The sequence below is a fragment of the Trifolium pratense genome, linkage group LG1, assembly GCF_020283565.1.
Source record: "Trifolium pratense cultivar HEN17-A07 linkage group LG1, ARS_RC_1.1, whole genome shotgun sequence".
NCBI classification, from domain to species: domain Eukaryota; kingdom Viridiplantae; phylum Streptophyta; class Magnoliopsida; order Fabales; family Fabaceae; genus Trifolium; species Trifolium pratense.
In genome coordinates, this window is record NC_060059.1 from 35,429,897 (window position 1) to 35,449,292 (window position 19,396).

A 19,396-nucleotide genomic window follows, 5' to 3' on the forward strand; every position below is an offset into this window, starting at 1 on the left:
ATTTACCAAATCTGAGAAACAATTTGTTAAGCATAGGGCAGCTACAACAAAAGAATCTCACAATTGTTTTTAACAAAGATACTTGCAAGATATTTCATGAAGAAAGAGGCCTGATTGTGTCAACTCCCATGACAGTCAATAGAATGTACATTCTACTTTGTCCAGTTATCACTCCAAGCTGCTTAAAGACAACTCATGAGAGTGAGGGTTCTCTTTGGCATCACAGGTATGGCCATTTGAGTTTCAAAGGTCTACACACACTTGCAAAGAAGGATATGGTCAATGGATTGCCCCTGCTGCAAGAAAGTCAAGAGTTGTGCAGTGATTGTGTAATCAGCAAGCAACACAGGGATTCAATCCCTAAAACATCATCATGGAGAGCCACTAAAAAGCTTGAATTGATTCATTCAGATATATGTGGTCCCATCACACCCACATCTAATGGAGGTTGTAGATACTTCATTACCTTTACAGATGATTACAGCAGGAAAACATGGACCTATCCTTTAAAAGAGAAATCAAGTGCTCTTGCTGTGTTTAAAAGGTTCAAGGCATTAGTTGAAAATGAGTCAAATCAGTCAATTAAGTGTCTTAGAACAGACAGAGGTGGAGAATTCCTTTCTGATACTTTTAATGATTTTTGCAGTGAGTATGGCATAAAAAGGCAATTGACTGCAGCCTATACTCCTCAACAGAATGGTGTATCTGAGAGGAAGAATAGGACATTAATGAATGTAGTCAGGAGTATGCTGAATGGAAGAAATGTCCCTAAGAGGTTTTGGCCAGAAGCAGTAGTTTGGGCTACTTATGTGATCAACAGAAGTCCTACCTTGTCTGTGAAGAACATGACACCTGAGCAAGCTTGGAGAGGTACAAAACCTTCTGTTTCATTCTTTAGAGTGTTTGGTTGTATAGGGTATGTGCATGTACCTGATGTTAAAAGAAAGAAATTAGATGCAAAAGGAATCAAGTGTGTTCTTTTGGGTGTGAGTGAAGAGTCAAAAGCCTATAAACTCTATGATCCCATTCAAAAAAGGATTATCATCAGTAGAGATGTTGTGTTTGATGAGAATCTAGGATGGAATTGGGAAGATAAGAACAAAAGAAAGATAGTAGAAGACTATCAAAGCATTGATCTTGAAGTAACTGAACCAATGGTTGGAGAAGATGAGCCAACTAGTTCAGTGAACAATGGAAATCATGCTGATGAGGAAAATGATCATGATGATCATGATGACAATAGTAGTACTGAAGCAGATGAGACTTCATTACCTCCAAGAACCAGAAAGCCACCTGGTTGGACTAGAGACTATGTCACAGATTTAAACAGTCAAGAGGAATTGCAGAATTTAGCTGCTTTTTGCAATAATGAAGATCCAATTTCTTATGATGAAGCAGCTAAAGTTGAGGGCTGGAAACAAGCTATGGATCAAGAAATTGAGTCCATTGAGAAAAACAATACTTGGGAGCTGGTAGATCTTCCAAAAGGAGTTAAGAAAATTGGTGTGAAATGGGTCTACAAGACAAAGTATAATGAACATGGAGAGGTTGAGAAGCTTAAAGCCAGGTTAGTGGCCAAAGGGTATACTCAGCAATATGGAATTGACTTTAATGAGGTATTTGCTCCTGTTGCTAGATGGGATACTATTAGAACAATACTTGCTGTTGCAGCTTCAAAAGGTTGGCCTGTGTACCAACTTGATGTGAAAAGTGCCTTTTTGCATGGAGAGTTAGTTGAAAATGTGTTTGTTGATCAACCTCCAGGTTATGATAAGCAAGATGGTAAGGTGTATAAACTTAAAAAGGCATTGTATGGTCTTAAACAAGCACCAAGGGCTTGGTACAGCAAGATAGAATCCTATTTTGCAGAAGAAAAGTTTGAGAAATGTCCTCATGAACATACATTGTTTATGAAATTTGATGGAAAGGGAAATATGCTAATTGTGAGCATATATGTAGATGACTTGATTTACACTGGGAGTAGTGCCCTAATGTTTGAAGAATTTAAACATTCTATGGAAAGAAAGTTCTCTATGACAAACTTAGGAAGGATGAGGTTTTTTCTTGGAGTGGAAGTCATGCAAACTGATCATGGAATTTTTATCTATCAGCAAAAGTATGCAAGAGATCTTTTGATGAGGTTTAACATGGCACAATGTAATAGTGTGAACAGCCCTATAGTGCCTGGTAACAAGTTGACTAGGGATCAAGATGGATCTATTGTTGATGCTACAAACTACAGGCAGATCATTGGTTGTCTGATGTATTTGTTAGCTACTAGGCCTGACCTCACTTTCTCAGTCTGCTTAATTGCAAGATACATGGAAAAGCCTAAGGAAGCTCATTTGATGGCTGCAAAAAGAGTGATGAGATATCTGAAAGGGACACTGAGTCTTGGCATTTTGTACAAAAGGGGTGATGATTTGAAGTTACAAGGATGGTCTGATAGTGATTATGCAGGAGACTTTGATGATAGGAAAAGTACATCTGGGTATGTCTTTATGCTTGGCTCAAGCCCTATATCATGGTCATCAAAAAAGCAAGCTATTGTTACATTGTCAACTACTGAAGCAGAATTTGTGGCAGCCACTGCTTGTGCCTGTCAAGGAATTTGGCTAAGAAGAATTCTTGAGCAATTGAATCAACAGCAAGGTTGTACTGTTATACATTGTGACAATAGCTCCTCCATCAAGCTTTCTATGAATCCAGTGTTACATGGCAGATCTAAACACATTGATGTGAGGTTCTATTTTCTGAGAGACTTGACCAAGGATGGAGTGGTGAAGCTCATTCATTGCAGCACTCAAGATCAGATAGCAGACATTATGACCAAGGCTTTGAAGCTTGAGTCATTTTGCAGATTCAGAGAAAGGCTTGGACTTTGTGATGTTCACAGTTTGGCTTAAGTCCTGTGGTTCTTTCAGTTTGTTTAGCATTGTCTTTTGCATTTTTGTTTGATGTAAACTGTATGGGATGTTCAGTTTAGGGGAGTGTATGTTAGAGTCACATAGCTTGCAAGCCAAGGCATTTGTATAGCAGGCCAAGGCATTGTATAGCAGGCCTTAGTGGCGCGCGCGCTAGTGGGCTTGCCTTGACATTGGGCCAAGTTGTTAGGCTTGTGTATGTGTATCTCTCTATATATAGAGAGCTTGTATGATTGGAATGATTAATGAGAAAGCAATCCCCTTTGTTTACAACAGGACCCCTAACTTTTATAAACTTGCGATTTTATTCCCTACCTTTCATAATAACACTTTCGACCCCCTAACTTTAGCCCCTTTCGTAAAAGATTGACCCCCCACTAATTTTGACCAAGTCATTGCATATATGACAAGTGACTCACATGCAACGTTAACATGTTCTGCCACGTGGACAATGACTGACTCGCATGCTACGTCAGCATATGTGGCAAGACATGCAAACATGACGTGTTAGTCACTTGCCACATATGCATTTACTTGATCAAAATTAATGAGGACCAACATTTTACAAAATGGACTAATTTATGGGGCTAAAAGTGCTATTATGAAAGTTAGTGAATCAAAATCGTAAGTTTGTGTAAAAATTAGAGAATAGAAAAAGCAATTTAGTCAAAATATTTTCAAAATGCCAAAAACACAACTCAAACCGTTGCTTGTATTTTTCTTACCTTCATTTACTCAATGTAATTTTATATTTATCAATGACAAATATTTAAATAGCACAACTTAACAATGAGACTTGTTGCAAGCAATACAAGTCGATTTCACGTGTCTTATGCTTTGTGTTCGATATTTCCTCCCATATTAGTCACTTTACTATTTAGTATTTCCAACTGACTTTTGCCACACCGAAACGTGTTATAAATGACAATCATTAAACGTTATTAACAAACAATAACAACCGCAAATACCACTAACACTAAGCATAATACCACAAAAGTAAATTTAAGAATTTTCAAAGGGCAAAAAAGTCCTTGAATGTCCTGTAACCCCCATATATATATATCCATTCTCCCCTACCCTTCATTTTCCTAACCATAGCAAAACATTACAATAAACAAAAAATCTTATAAATATACACATCTCCCTCCCTCTCCCCCCACACATAATTATCTATTTTCAATCAAAAGATGGTGACAGGACAAGATTTATACAACGTGATGTGTTCAATGGTACCATTATATTTTGCAATGTTAGTTGCTTACGGTTCAGTAAAGTGTTGCAAAATGTTCACTTCAGATCAATGTTCAGGCATAAACAGATTTGTGGCAGTTTTTGCTGTTCCAGTTCTATCTTTTCATTTCATTTCTCTCAATAATCCTTATCAAATGGACATTAAATTCATCTTAGCTGATACAATTTCTAAGCTTATTGTTCTCTTTTTACTTTCCATTTGGGCTATTTTCTTTACTAAAGGCTCATTGGATTGGGTTATAACTTTGTTCTCAGTTGCTACTTTGCCTAATACCCTTGTTATGGGTATCCCTTTACTTCAAGCTATGTATGGTGATTTCACTCAAAGTCTCATGGTGCAACTAGTTGTCCTTCAATGCATCATATGGTATGTAATATTAGCTAGTGATATTTAATTTCTTTAATTTTTTGTGTGTGTTAATCTTATCGTTTTCAGAGAAAAAGCGTTCTGATAATTCTGAATTCGACTACACAGTAAATAAAATTTCTAAGAATTGTTTATCTCAAGAATCAAACTTTTGTTATCCCGAACGAATTCCCAACAAACTTCTATACAATAATATATGTTTGTACTAGAGGACAAATAAATGGATTGATTGAAATTACTTGTTTGTTTATTTCTTTCTCAAGTTTGTAATTGAAACATAACTTATTTTAGTAAAATTCTATTATACAAATATATATATATATATATATATATATATATATATATATATATATATATATATATATATATATATACATTTTCTTTAATTTATGAAAATGAAGAGAGAAATGACATAAATTCCCAACAATTGATTAAAAGTAAGAACATGTTTTTCAAAACATTTTTAGAGATGTATACCATTGTACAAAATGAAAAATATTGAAATGTAAAATGTCCATAAAAATTGAAGAATTTTTTTTAAAAAAATTCTCATACCAATGCTTTAAAGTTTTATTCAACCATGTTCTTCTACTAATTTATGAAACAAATGACTTTTTTAAATTAAAGAATGGAAATATTATTATCAACGTGATACAAATGACCCTTTTACAATACTTTTTAAAAAATTTAAATTCCACTGCTTGAGATTACAAGGTCAAACACCGAATTAACACCTTATAGATCAAGAGATAGATTAAAAAATTACCTGTTATTTAATAAGTTTTTCTCTTTAAAATAAATCTTTTTTTTTTCTAAATTTCTTAAAACAAGAAATGACAGGTTGATTACTCGTACTAATTAAGTTAATTTCATAACTGCATTTTCAAATAACAATAAAATATTAAACTCATCGGATGTCAATATAAAATTAATTTATGGAAAAAATTGTTATAAAAAATAATTATATCGAAAATGCATATTATCATTTATCTTAATTAATTATTCTGGTCAAAATATATTTTTAACATGTAATGATTGTATATTGTATTTTTATTTTACATCTAATTGTTTAAATTATTTAATTTTGGGTTCAGGTATACTCTACTTCTCTTCCTATTAGAATACAGAGCAGCCAAACTCTTGATCAAAAACTCATTCCCAGGAACCACAGCAGCCTCCATAGAAAAATTTGAACTCGACAGCGACGTAATTTCCCTCTATGGCCATGACGCGCCGCTGACAACCCAATCAGAAACTGATGAAAACGGACGAATCAAAGTTCGAATTCGACGATCAATTTCCTCAGCACCACCAGGATCAACCTCATCAATAACCAACACCATTACACCTACAAGACTCTCTAATCTTTCCAATGCCGACATTTTCTCCATCAACACACCGATGAATTTTCTCGACAATGCCAGTCCACGTCTCTCCGGTTATGCCTCGACCGATGCTTATTCGTTGCAGCCAACACCTCGGAGGTCTAATGTTAATGAAATGGATGTGATTGGTACACCGATGTTGGGGAGGTCGCCGGTGGGTGGAAGGAGGGGTTTAAGGGGGGATTCGCCGGTGGTGGATCGAGGGAGGGTGGTTTGGGAGTCACCGGAGAAATGGTGGGATGAAGAGAGACAAGGATGCAAGGACATTACTATGTCAGGTACGTGTTTGTTATTATGTTCCTTAGGACAATATAGTGAATGAATATGGTGTGGTCCAGCATGCTAACAAAAATACACAAGAGTAAAAGTTATTTTTGTTTGCATGTGAAAAATTAACTTTTATTTTACATTCAATCGTTGGTTGTTAGATAAATAACCTGAATCTCTATGTTGTTTTGTCTTGTATTGTTATAATTGTTTTTTACGAATTAAACGAGATCTAGCTGTTTTTCAAGGTATACATAGTTGGACGCAATTCTAAATAATTTTCATTTAATTACACACAAAAATTTGAAAATATTAATTGAAAAAAAAGATAAAATAGTATTAAATAATGTGACTAATTAAATTATTATACATTTTAAATTTTTTCATTTGTGTTTTTCCAAACAGTTTTTCTAATGTGCAGAGACAAACTTAAAGCGAAAACCAAAAATTATTGAAGATTATTGTGTATAAAGTTTGTGGAATTATTTACAAATAGGTCCATGTAGATCTGTATAATATTTTTAAAAAAAGTCAAGAAAGGAATAAAGCCTACCAAATAAAATCGAAAAGATGGATCCATTAAATTATTTCAATTGTCACGTGAATAAATGTTGTCATGTACTAGTAAGAGTGGCATATGAATAAAACATTTCCTCCTCTTCATTCGTTTTTTTTTTTTTTTTTTTTTTTTGGTAGAGCTCTTCATTCGTTTTATTATGTGTCACTTCAAATTTAAAATAATGTAAATTTCATAAAATTTTGAATAGTTATTAAGTAATAAAGTTAGCACTGTCAATTGTCAACAAATATTTTAGAAATTTTAAACAAATTCAAAATTTGAAACCCCCTACTTTTGTTTTGAGGCTGTGTTGATCATGGTCAACCCTGGTTGAGGGGATGCCAAAGTCAATCTAAACATAATACTACTACTCTTAAGAATCTAAACATAATATATAGTATTTTTAAAATCGAGAGTTGAGTCTAACTCAAACTTACATAACATGTTTGTAAAGTGAAAATTACCTCTTATTAATAAACACATATTTAAGTCATCTCGCAATCGATATAAATTTTTTTAACAAGTACGGTACTCCATAAGATTACGTTAAGACTACTTCACATATTCATTTAGCCATCCTAACATCATAATAAATCAGCCCTTAACTCGACCACTTGACCACACGCAAACATAATTTATATACTCACTCGGCTATATCGCTGCGTAGTATGAGTTGGGTTCGGTCTTATAGACCAAAATACTTGAGATTTGGATCATCTCCTTTTCTTTTTCTCTCCAAAACCAAACACAGCCCCGCGCCCGACCCCAAATGGTGAAGTACGTCATCAGTTTGAATTACTGTAGTTTTTCCAGGGAGTATCCGAATGGCAGTGTTTTGGCAATAACACAGTATATGTGTTTGTTCTGTAGCGCATGCCCATGCGGCCTTTCAGGTATAGGGTGTACCTTTTGTCCCCGACCATTGCCTATGTCTTTGTCCTATTCTCATCCATTCATTGCTATCATTTCTTCACCACGTTTAGTAATTTCTGAATTTGAACCTAAAACTAAACCATTACACCTTTGATGATCTTATGAATTGTAGCATGGATTTTTCTTATATTGATACATGCAAGTGTAGAGACTAGTTTATTGAGCTAGTTGCACAATGAATAGCAAAACTCTCTCTTAAGAGATTTAACACTGCTACATTATCATGACTGAATTCAAACCTAAAATCTCTGGTTAAATTAGAAGAGATATTTTACCATCTCATCTGACCGATTGCGGCATGGACTTTAACTGAGGAAATAATAATTATCATTTCTATATATGTTTCATCATAACACAATTGCACGTGAGAAATGAATATACATACATGTAAACACTGCAAAATGATTTAATAAGATAGCATCATAATTTCTTTCATAAAAGATGGCTTTATAATTGATTTTTTGAATCTATAGATACTGCAGAACACTAGACAAGTGGTCCCTCCCACCCCCACGCCATCTTCTTAGAATATAAAAAACATTCACCTAATTAAAAAGTTAAGAAAATAGTAAGTGATAGAAGCAATGTTGAAACATTAAGTTTTATATAAATTTGTTACTTTACTTAGTCTAAGATTTAATTGATAGTAGCCATCATTTGGTAGAGAGCACGTGTGTAGTTATGGTCAAGGTAATATATGATTTCTGATTTCCTATTTTGCGGTGAAAATAGAAAATTTATCTCGATTGTTAATTTGAGATCAAATGATTCAAATTACTCAATAATAAAATCAGTTTTAAACGATTTTTGCTATTAATTTAGATCTAACAGTGATGGTTTAAATTGTGTGATCCAGTTACATCAAGAAATCTATTTCCCCGAAAATATTAATAGTGCATATTATTTGACTTCCAAGTCATAACACCAAATTATTGATACTATTTTTTTTCAATATTTGTTACCCAAGTCTCCTTTCATCATTAATTCACAATCAATTAATTATGTAAGTGGTTGAGAAATGTGAGCTTAATTTACTAGCACTATCTTTTGTCTTTTATTTGTTTCTTAACTCATTGATTAACATCTTTTGTAATGTTTTTGCTATTATATGATAGATAGGGAAATTAGCTTCAGAGACAGCCTCAAAGTCTCAATGGCAGAGGAAGCTGTGGACCCTAAAAATGAAATTGAGAGTAACCAGAAAATGCCATATGCCTTTGTAATGTTAAGGCTTATACTTATTGTAGTTGGAAGAAAACTTTCTCGTAATCCTAATACATATTCTAGTCTATTAGGACTTCTCTGGTCCCTAATCTCCTTCAAGTAAGTGATATTCTGAAATATAAGTACTAAGCAGATATATGAATATCAGACAGGACACTGATCCGTAGAAACTACTAATAGTTTAAAAGAAAAAGTGATTAATTGAATATATGTTTCAGTGTTGTGTCAGATACATATGGTGTCAGACACAAAATTAACACGCTTTTAATATGAAATATCAGTGCTATAAAGAAAATAACAATATAACTACACCAATCACTAGTCAATTACCACAATCAGTAAGTCGAAACCGCTTAATAAAGATACGATGGTGAGCCATTGATTTTTAACAAACGGTTTTGATTTACTGATTGTTGTACCAATGACCATGTGATAACTATTTTGTCATATCCTAAATATTTATTTGTAAAAAGATTTTTTCATATATAGTTTTAGGCTATATTTTGCAGTTTGCACATTTTCATACACATTTTATGATTTGAATTTGCAGATGGAATATAGAAATGCCTAGTTTGATCAAATCATCTATCAAAATCATATCTGATGCAGGTCTTGGGATGGCAATGTTTAGCTTAGGTAACATAACTACATAACTATACATATACTACAAATATAAAGATTTATTAATCATTTAACACCCACCCACTTGCACACATGGTGTTTCTTCAATATATGAATATGAATGTTATACATTAAAATACAAATCCACAAATTGAACTGCACGTTTGATTTGCAAAACAGCAAATACCAGACATAATAGTACAGGACATAACAAGATAGTACATGACACGACAAAATTATACCAAAAGAGATAGAGAGATAATATTTTTTATATTAAAAAATAAAATAGATATTTTTCGTTTTTCTATAATTGTACTATGGACAAAAAATTATACAGCGAGAGATAAAATTTCTTGTTTTTGTCATGTTCCTTACTACTTATTTTGTCCGGTCTCATAACCGGTTTCTATTTTTTAGCATATCAATCAAACTCACCCTTAATGTAGCAATGTGAAAGAAGACAGGAACAGGTGAAAAAAAAAACACATGCATTGTTATGTACTCAGGTGTTTGAGGCAACCCAAGAAAATAAATGTTATGTCTTGCTAGCACATGATAATGATATATTGTTAGATTGAAAATGGAAAAATGTGAGATCGAAATAATTATTTTGCTATATTTACTGTTAAGATGAGTACAAAAATGGTTACTATATCAATCTATACAGCAATAGATACTCACTGGAAGTTAATTATGCAGGGCTTTTCATGGCACTTCAGCCTCATATTATTGCCTGTGGTACTAAAAGAGCAGCAATGGGAATGGGCATCAGATTCCTATGTGGTCCTCTTGTAATGTCATTATCATCCATTGCCATTGGATTGAGAGGGAAAAAACTGCATACTGCCATTGTACAGGTACTTGTGTTATCCATATTTGTGGCATGAATTCATATCTTTCTTTTCTTTATAGGCAAATATTAGTAAAGTTAGTGGTTATGATAGTTTCTAGGATCGAACTCAGGATCATGGTTTTAAATTGCGGATACGGTTGAAGTCGTTATGATTGCGGTCATTGCAGTTGCTGCGACGCGCATTGCGGCTGTTGCGAGTGAAATGCTTTTTAATTTTCACAAACTATACTAAGTGGCACCACCGTCCCACTACACTATTTATCCACAGTATAGTCTTTTTTTTAGTGGCCCACAATAGAGTCTCAGTTTGCTCCGTAAATACTGATTGAAAGGTGCTTAAATATAGTATTTAGGGTTTGCGGTTCTGGAATTTTAATATTTTATGAGAAGACTTAAACGAACATGTTTGAAATCTTCTGATGCAGTTACATTACAGTCGTACATGTGATCCACACTGCAATGCAGTGCAATGCGGTTGTAGAGACTACTGCATGAACAATATTACGGCCGCATTTGCTGATGTGGACCGAAATTTGAAACAATGCTGGGAAACTCTTCCTTATAACTCTTTCAATCTCCCTTAACTTACCAACCGGGCTACCTCGTGACCATGATGAATTCATATCTGAATGTACACATGCAGCACATGGAACTTATATCTAATATGTCAGAACAATGTGTGTATGCTTCCTCTGTGATAATTGTTTATAAAGGGAAAATATTAGACATAGATAAAATTGTTGTATATATGTTGGTACTTAATTAAGTTTGACTTCAATTGATATTGCTTCTCAGGCTGCTCTTCCACAAGGGATAGTGCCATTTGTATTTGCAAGAGAATATGGGCTGCATCCTGATATTTTAAGCACAGGGTAAGTTAATTTCTAAAATTTATAATTGAAATGAAAGTTTTACTAAATTACATTTAATATATAATACTGTGCCAAAGAAATATAAATTAGGATGCTTCATAACATAACTTATCAGTGTTCGGTTATAATCCGGAGGGAAGTATCGAGAGTAACAACGGACATGAGAAGCACCATCAAGAGACATTGACACTATATCTTAATTCAAAATTTTAATTGAGCATATAAGTCACATTTCTTATCGTCATAATTAGCTTATTCCTAGTTATTGTGATACTAATCTACTTATTATGAACCCCACTTAATAAGTTGATCAATTATTATGCATCCCTAGCTTGGATACTTGTAATCTATCAAACCGATTATTAATTGTATATAACAACCAGACATTTATAATTTGGACAAGCATAATAATTATGCATATAATGATGTTTCAAAATGGCCACTAATTTGCCTTTTCACTGCAATCTTCTAGCAAAATTGTACCCTCATTTACCAGTTATTTGCAAGTAATCATTATTAGCATACACTAGTTTTCTATGCTAAAAACATTGTTCTAATTAACCAAACGAATCGTTTGGGAGAACCTGAGTTTGATTTTTAATAGAAACAATTCTTGGCCAGACTTTATTTACCTCGTAGCCGAACTCTGAATTATCGGGACCCCTTCCCCTGAGAACTAGAAAGTTAGTATAAAAAAAAGTACTAATAGATGCATTTTTGCAAGGCTGACTACATCACATAGAGGCTACATTTATGGTGATTCATAAATTAAGCTAAGCTAATGGTACTATATATTGATTAAGCATATTTAATTTCCTTGTAGATGATCCATATATAAATAGATTAAAAAAAGTGCTCTTCTTTTGGTTTGCAGGGTTATCTTTGGCATGTTAGTTTCCTTGCCAATAACTCTCATTTACTACATATTTCTTGGCTTGTGAAGACTAGGAAAAAAGTACAACTTGAAAGAAGAATCAATGTATTGAAAAAAGTAAGTATTATCCAAATTCCAAACTATGATAACATGTAAACTAAACCATGTTGTAATTCATCAAAGTAGATTCTAAATTCCCCATAATTATGTCATCACCGACCACCATTATATAAGATGGTTTTTCATTATTATAGACACTACTAGCAAAGAAAATGACTTGTGTCTAAAGGCAACATTTCAAAAGCCAAAAGGGTTGTAAACTTGTGCATGTAAGACAAGGCTGTGACTAGATGACACAAAAACTGATTAATAAATTTTAAATATATCATTGTTTTTTAGGAAAATGTTGGTTTTGAAAAATAACAATTTCGCAAAAAGTAGTAAATTAGTATGATTTTCGATTTCATTTTTATAATGTTATCTTTCGCAATAATAACAATGTTTATGGCACGCTAAGGTGAAGATTTTTTTGTCTTCAATGAGATCATATATTTGAAACAGAGGCCTCATTATTAATTGAAACCTTGAAGTGGGAAATATGAGTAGTATTATCAAGAGCAAATAAGTAAGCCGTTGAAACTCATGAGTTGTTGAAGCCAAATTTCGATATTCAGCTTCAGAATATGAACATAGACGAGGAAGAAACAATACCAAGTGATGTAACGACAAGAAGGGAATAAATAATAGACCACACTCAGGATAGACCTTAAGGTAACGAAGCACGATGATGATTCATAAAAGGTTTTGATATAAACTGACTTTTAGTAGCAAAACTAATGTCTAGGTCGTGGTTAAGCATAAAAGACGTTTAACTAAGCTGCGATAAGTAGCAACATCATCGATGGGAGGACAATCATCCGATTTGAGGCGACATGCATAGTCATGAGGGATGTTGACCGGTTTGCAAGTTGTCAAACCAACATAAGAAAGTAACTCGAGGCAGTATTTACGCGGACATAAGGACAAATCGTAGTACAATGAGCACCTCCAGCCCCAAAAAACGCTTAATCTGGCCAAGATTCTTGATGTGAAAATTATCATCAAAGAGTCTGAGATCAACCATTCTTGATGTTGTAGTGTTTCAATGCAACTTCTTTGATGTAAAATATCTTTGGAGGTAGAAAATTTCTTGAGAATTAACTCAGGACCATTTTACATTTCCTTCTTTTTTAGAGTGGGCTACAGGGCCCAATTTCTACACTTTGTTAGGCTGTTTTCGTTGTTATTCAAGAATTTTTCTCTTCCCAACCCATGTTTTTTTTCTAACCCAAAACATACAGGAAAATTCAAAAAACGTTTTTCAAATTTTTCTGCGTGTTTTGAGGTAGAAAAGAACACTAGGAGATGGGGAGAGAATCTGTCTTTGTTCAAAATGTTGATATTCCCACATGCATACATCATCAGGACCAAAACATGCTGATGACATATCATTATTTGTTTTAAAAAATTCCATACATTATAGGCTATTTTAACTATCATAAGTCCCACCTATTTTTCATCCACACAAAAAAGTAATATAACATATTGTTCATTCTTGTAGCACCATATTCAATACTTCCCAAAGTCCCTTGTTTTGTATTAAGATAAGTTGTTGTGAAAATCTAAAGTCTCAACTAATAAGAAAAAAAACTTACAAAATAACCTCATTATTGAAAATCCAACTAAACTTAACCCCATGTGGTTTCATCTTACGAGCGCGTGCATCAGCACGCTCTTGCAGCCTCCTAATCCTCAGCGCTAGCCCACACACGAAATCCTGCGCCTTTTTCCCCTCGCTCGTTAGTCCTTCCAGCTTCTCCAATCTCCACCGTTCGATTAAAAACTCCAAGATATCAGCATAATCATTGGCCGTGTACACTCCGGTACGCTGCGCAACGGCCGCAAAGTGCTCAAATAGCTTAGGGTCTTGTCCATCGTACATAAGGTGTGCTGGCATTGTGATTTTTTTCTCCATCATATCACCAATGGCTAGCATTGCTCCATTAGGGTCCACTTCTAGAAGCTTCTCCACGATTTTTGAGTATGCATTCTCATGACGCTTTTCATCTGCCGCAATGGTACCGCATATGCGTGCAAGCACGGGATCACCACCTTCTTTCGCTAAGCGAGCCGTGTTACCATGTGATACAAATGTCGCTCGCTCTTGGAATGATGTGTATACAAATCCCAAGTATGGGTTGTTTTCTGTCCCTGGGTCCTGTCCAATGCAAACAAAATACAATGTGACATTATTTTCAACTTAGAATAAATCCATTTTAGAAATTAAAAAAAAAAAGAAGAAAAAATCTGCAAACCAATTGATCAAATTTATTGTGAAATATATAAAATGTTACTCTTAAAAAAAATTAATATATCACCTCATTCATGTAACATAGTGAAAAAGTGAACCTAAAAAATGATAGTTTTTTGTACAAACAGATGATTCTCTATGATCAAATGACTTGTGATCAAACAAAAACAGAGGATTCTATTTAGATAGATATGTAAACAACATTTCCCCATCATACATTTATTTTTATATAATATGATGATATGACAATTGATACCAATAGAAAATGACATTGCAAGAGGACAAAAATCATAAGGATCCAAATTAAATACAACACACAAAGTACGGTAAGAGTAGCTAAGTTGGTAACTACTAAAAGACATTATTGAAGAGTGCAATTTTTAAAATAATTTTAAGTCTCAATTTTTTAATTAACTTAGAATACCAATACAATGTGTTTTTTTTTTGACAAGAACCAATGCAATCTTTTTTAATAATACTTACATTGATGTGTCAAAAAATATAACACTTACATTTATTTAAATATAAATCCACCTAAAATATTCCTACAACTACCAACCACTTTAATTAATATATGAATATTTTTATTTTCTTTTATCATTATACTTCATTAGAGTTTAATTTCTAGCACTATCAATATAAAAAGTTTCATACTGTTAGTAAATTAAAATCAGGCAAACATTTTTAATCATGAAACAATTACGATTAATTTGAGAGGATAAAAAAATCATTATTGCTAGAGTATGTATAATATGAATTAAATCTTACCGTAGAAAACAATTTATCTAATCATTTTTTTTAATCATCCTACATTACCTTAAAATGTACAATTAAGGAAAATAGGGAAAAAAATCTCACCATGCCAGCACCAATGAGGTACTGAACAGTTTTCTCAATCTTCTCCATATCAACCCGACCAGAAAGATACAAATAACTCCTAAGCAAATCTCCATGTCTATTTTCTTCAGCAGTCCAAGCCCGTGTCCAAATAGCCCACGGACTTGGACTCGAACCAATCTCATCACCAACACCATCAAGACCATTAATCATACTCTGATATGTCGGAAGTGCGTCTTCCGTCACCATATCACCAACCAACACAACAAAATACTCATCAGGAAGATCCTTTGTACGATCACGAAGGGCCTTCACCTGATCAGTAAATTCATCGAATTTCAACGAAGGATCCGGGAGAAAATTCTGTGGCTGCCAGCATTGTTCCACAGGCTTAAGCAATGGTAAAACAGATTCAGATGCCCAATTTTCTAATGATTTGAAAATTTCAAGTTTTTCTGGTGGCATTGTGTGTGTTTTGGATAGTTTTAGCGACGGTGGTGGTGTGGCAATGATAGTGGATCTTGGTGGTGGTAATAGGTGGCGATGTATTCGGTGGTTTTTTGGAATGTTCCATGTTGATGGAAGTGTCTTAATGTAGTGACATGTTTCAATATGCATTGTTTTGGTTTTGATTTTGATACTAGCTTATGATAGTGTATACTATGTTGTATTGTACATATGAAAATAATGATGTTTGTGTGAGATATATTTGTAGGAAATTGGAATAATAATTACCCTTGTATTTTTAATAATTTACAGAAATGCCATTTTATTTTTTTATTAATATAATGATTTATTGATATGATTAGATGTGAGAGGGTGGAAATTTGTAAAATTTTCATGAATTTTGCTTATATGGGTTGGGTGTAATTGGTTGAGAAATTAATGTTAACATAGTTTTTGGAAAATTATTGATAGAAAGAAAAAAGGGTATAAATGTCATTGACTATATATTATGTGGCATTGGGAAGACCATGTTTTGAGTCATAGTAAAAAAAGGGGGATTTGTAAAACAGGGGGTGCTGTGGTTTTGGTGGAAAGGAAAGGAAAGAACTATTGGAGAATGATAGTACATGTTATAGTGATTCTGTGGATGTAATTGCCAGCACATTTCTTCAACATTTAATATTTTTTTTTTTGACAAAACATTTATATTAATATTTATTTTTAGATCTTTTCACTTTTTTTGGTAAAAGATTATTTTACTTTTTATTATTACTGAATTTTATTTTTCAGGTATGAATTTCTTTTTTGACTCTCATTTATTATTTCTGTTTTTTGACTCTCATTATTAATATTTTTTTTTGAAAAAAAATATACCGGCATTTATCATTTTTTTTTTGTTTTTATTCTTAGTTTTTTCATGTAACCTCGACTTAATTTTTTTAAGGTGAATTTAATAAATCGAAAATAAAAAATGGATTTAGGATCTTCGTTAGCCTCTATTTTTTGCAGGGAACTTCACCTTTTCCATTTTTCTGACTATATATTTTTGGTGCAATTTTTTTTACTCGCTTTAAATCTTTTCATAGCTCACAGAGTTATTAAAACTTACGGATAATATATTTTAAAAGTAAAATAATAAAGGTGACAATTAAGACGTTCAAATTATGGTATATATATAAATATTACTCCTTATGTCATAGGAAAAAAATAAGCATACGTGAATTTCGTTCCTTATGTCATTTTCAACATTTAACAATGTCTTTATTTACTAAAGAGTATGTTTTCATTCTTCTTTCTATATAAAAATATAATGTTTGTATTATGTTTGTCTTCTCTTAGTTTCAATTTTGCGTTGATTTTATTAAAAAAACAAAAATTTGCTTCTAATTTTGTCACACTATAAATCATAAAAATTTATTAATCTTCCCTATAACAACATATTAATCCCTATAAAACATAAAAATAATATTATAAAAACTTACATCTGATTCATATTCTATGTAACAAAAGAAACAAATTTATTTTTTTGATGACGAATATTCTTGGACCCTGAGGATAACAAAAGCAATGGCTAGAAGAAAGAAAAAAGAAGTTCTGATTAGTTTTAGTTATTGGTGCAATTTTAATGTTTGTTAAACTATTTTATAGTTGAAAGTACTTGAAAGCTTTCAAAAATTACCATATACATAAATTATCCTTATGTATATGGTTTAGGAGGAGTGCAGATATGATAATAGAGTTCGACCGCGAGGTAACAGTAAAATTTTGACAAATATTATTTTTATTGGGAATCGATCTCAATTTATTTCATGAAGAACTCATTAATTACTTGAAAACAATAACTTGTTTTTTTTTTTTTACAAAGAATAATTTACTTGCTTTAATTGTCTTATTTTAAATGAAACGGCATAATATTGATCATGGAATGTATAAATAGTACTATTCTCAAAGGCTCTCTTAAACATGGTCACAAACAAGTGCAATATCAAAGGGAATACATCTTCGCTAATTCGACGTATTCAAAAGTTGCTCTTCTTTTTTACCAATGAGTTGATCCAAGTAATAAGGATCTTGGGTCTATTAAGTAAGTGGTCAATGGTTCAATTTTTAGCCGCTCGTGTGCATGGAAATTAAGTTCAGTTAGCCGCTTATGTGATTTACAGGTTCCCCGATGGAGATTAGTCACAAAACTTCATACCTATGGTAACCTCAAAAGTCAAAACTAAATTGGGTTTTGCAATTTCTTTCATATAGACTAATTTAAGTCATATTAAGATTAAAAAGTTTTTAATAAATAAGGGAAAAATATATTAACTTAAATTATCTCGTTCTAAAGAATGCCTATCCTACCGCATCTTTTTTAAACAATATATTTCAATGATGCAACTTTTTAAAATTCAAAATTGTTTCACCAATTATATAATTTGAACATTTTTTATTTAAATTTTATTTTGTTGATTTAATATTTATTTCTTAACTTAAAACGGTCAACATTTTATGCTAGAATAACATAACATTTATTTTATTCAAATGAAAGTAGTAATTTTATTTCTCCATAATATAATATGTATCATATCATATCATGTCCTTATTCTAAAGTATACAAACATAAAATGTTACAACACATTTCAAAGCGCTTTTATGATCTTTTGAGCACTAGAGATGGTGAATTGTGCTCCACCTTCAACTTTTGCAACCTTCACCTTAAGGTCTTCAACAAGAAGACAAAACCTCTTAGAGCGAATGCCGAGGCCAAACTCCGAGAGATCAATCTCCAACCCAAGAGCACGAGCATATGCGGCGGAACCATCAGCAAGAAATTTGACATGGTTATTCTCTGGAAATGTTTTGTTCCATGCATTCATCACAAATGGATCATTGACACTGATACATATGATTTCATCAACACCCTTTGCTTGCAATACTTCTGATATCTCAATGAAGCTAGGGACATGGCCAGAGATACAAAAGGGGGTGAAAGCACCAGGAACACCTAAGATGATGACCTTTTTGTTGGCAGCAAAGGAATGAATTGAAACATATTGAATATTGCTTGAGTCGTCTAGGTAGGCTAAGGTGCCATTTGGAATCACATTTCCCACTTCAATTGGAGCCATTGAAGGTGTTGATATATATTCACAATTTTCTTCAAAATTGAAGTGATAGTGTTACTTATGAATGTAAAACATGTTTATATAGACATATTTTATTTCTAGGAAAAATGTCTCACTGCCACGTGGTTTGTAGTGATGAGTGGTGATCCAATAAAAACATAACATGTGTATTATTCTATTAATTATTTAAAAGAAATATTGTCCATTTATGTTTTTTGGTTTATTAATATGTTCCCATTTTAATTTTAATCATTTGAATATTTATTTATTTTTTTAAAGATTTTATTCCTATAATTTAAAATTTCTCTTCTTTCTTTTTTTTTTAATATATTTTGGTCAAAGATTTTCATTACTTTAGACGATGATGCCACTTTCTCATTTAAGTTAGAGATGATGTGGCATAGTGACCTGGCATAATACTATTTTTTCATGCCACATAACACTAAATTGTCAATTAATCATAGTCATGTCAATATTATATTAAAATGCATGTTTTAGTTTTATGAAAAACGTCGTAAT

General features: G+C 32.6%; 3 protein-coding genes across 3 annotated transcripts; 1 reads left to right on the top strand and 2 right to left on the bottom strand.

Annotated features, from left to right (window-relative positions):
- Positions 1 to 4,014: 4,014 nt before the first annotated feature.
- Positions 4,015 to 12,534, top strand: LOC123920758 (auxin efflux carrier component 6). The gene is made up of 7 exons (XM_045973069.1): positions 4,015 to 4,542; positions 5,637 to 6,205; positions 8,802 to 9,009; positions 9,461 to 9,546; positions 10,231 to 10,388; positions 11,180 to 11,256; positions 12,131 to 12,534. The coding sequence occupies exons 1-7, from the start codon at positions 4,112 to 4,114 to the stop codon at positions 12,195 to 12,197; spliced, it is 1,596 nt and encodes a 531-aa protein (XP_045829025.1). The 5' UTR covers positions 4,015 to 4,111; the 3' UTR covers positions 12,198 to 12,534.
- Positions 12,535 to 13,745: 1,211 nt separating this feature from the next.
- On the bottom strand, positions 13,746 to 17,263 carry LOC123920762 (stearoyl-[acyl-carrier-protein] 9-desaturase 6, chloroplastic-like). Its single transcript, XM_045973079.1, has 2 exons — positions 15,339 to 17,263; positions 13,746 to 14,387 (listed from the first exon to the last, which is right to left on the bottom strand). The coding sequence occupies exons 1-2, from the start codon at positions 15,933 to 15,935 to the stop codon at positions 13,821 to 13,823; spliced, it is 1,164 nt and encodes a 387-aa protein (XP_045829035.1). The 5' UTR covers positions 15,936 to 17,263; the 3' UTR covers positions 13,746 to 13,820.
- A 1,128-nt stretch (positions 17,264 to 18,391) lies between these two features.
- On the bottom strand, positions 18,392 to 18,889 carry LOC123920771 (peroxiredoxin-2B-like). Its single transcript, XM_045973089.1, has one exon. The coding sequence runs from the start codon at positions 18,878 to 18,880 to the stop codon at positions 18,392 to 18,394; it is 489 nt and encodes a 162-aa protein (XP_045829045.1). The 5' UTR covers positions 18,881 to 18,889.
- Positions 18,890 to 19,396: the final 507 nt, after the last annotated feature.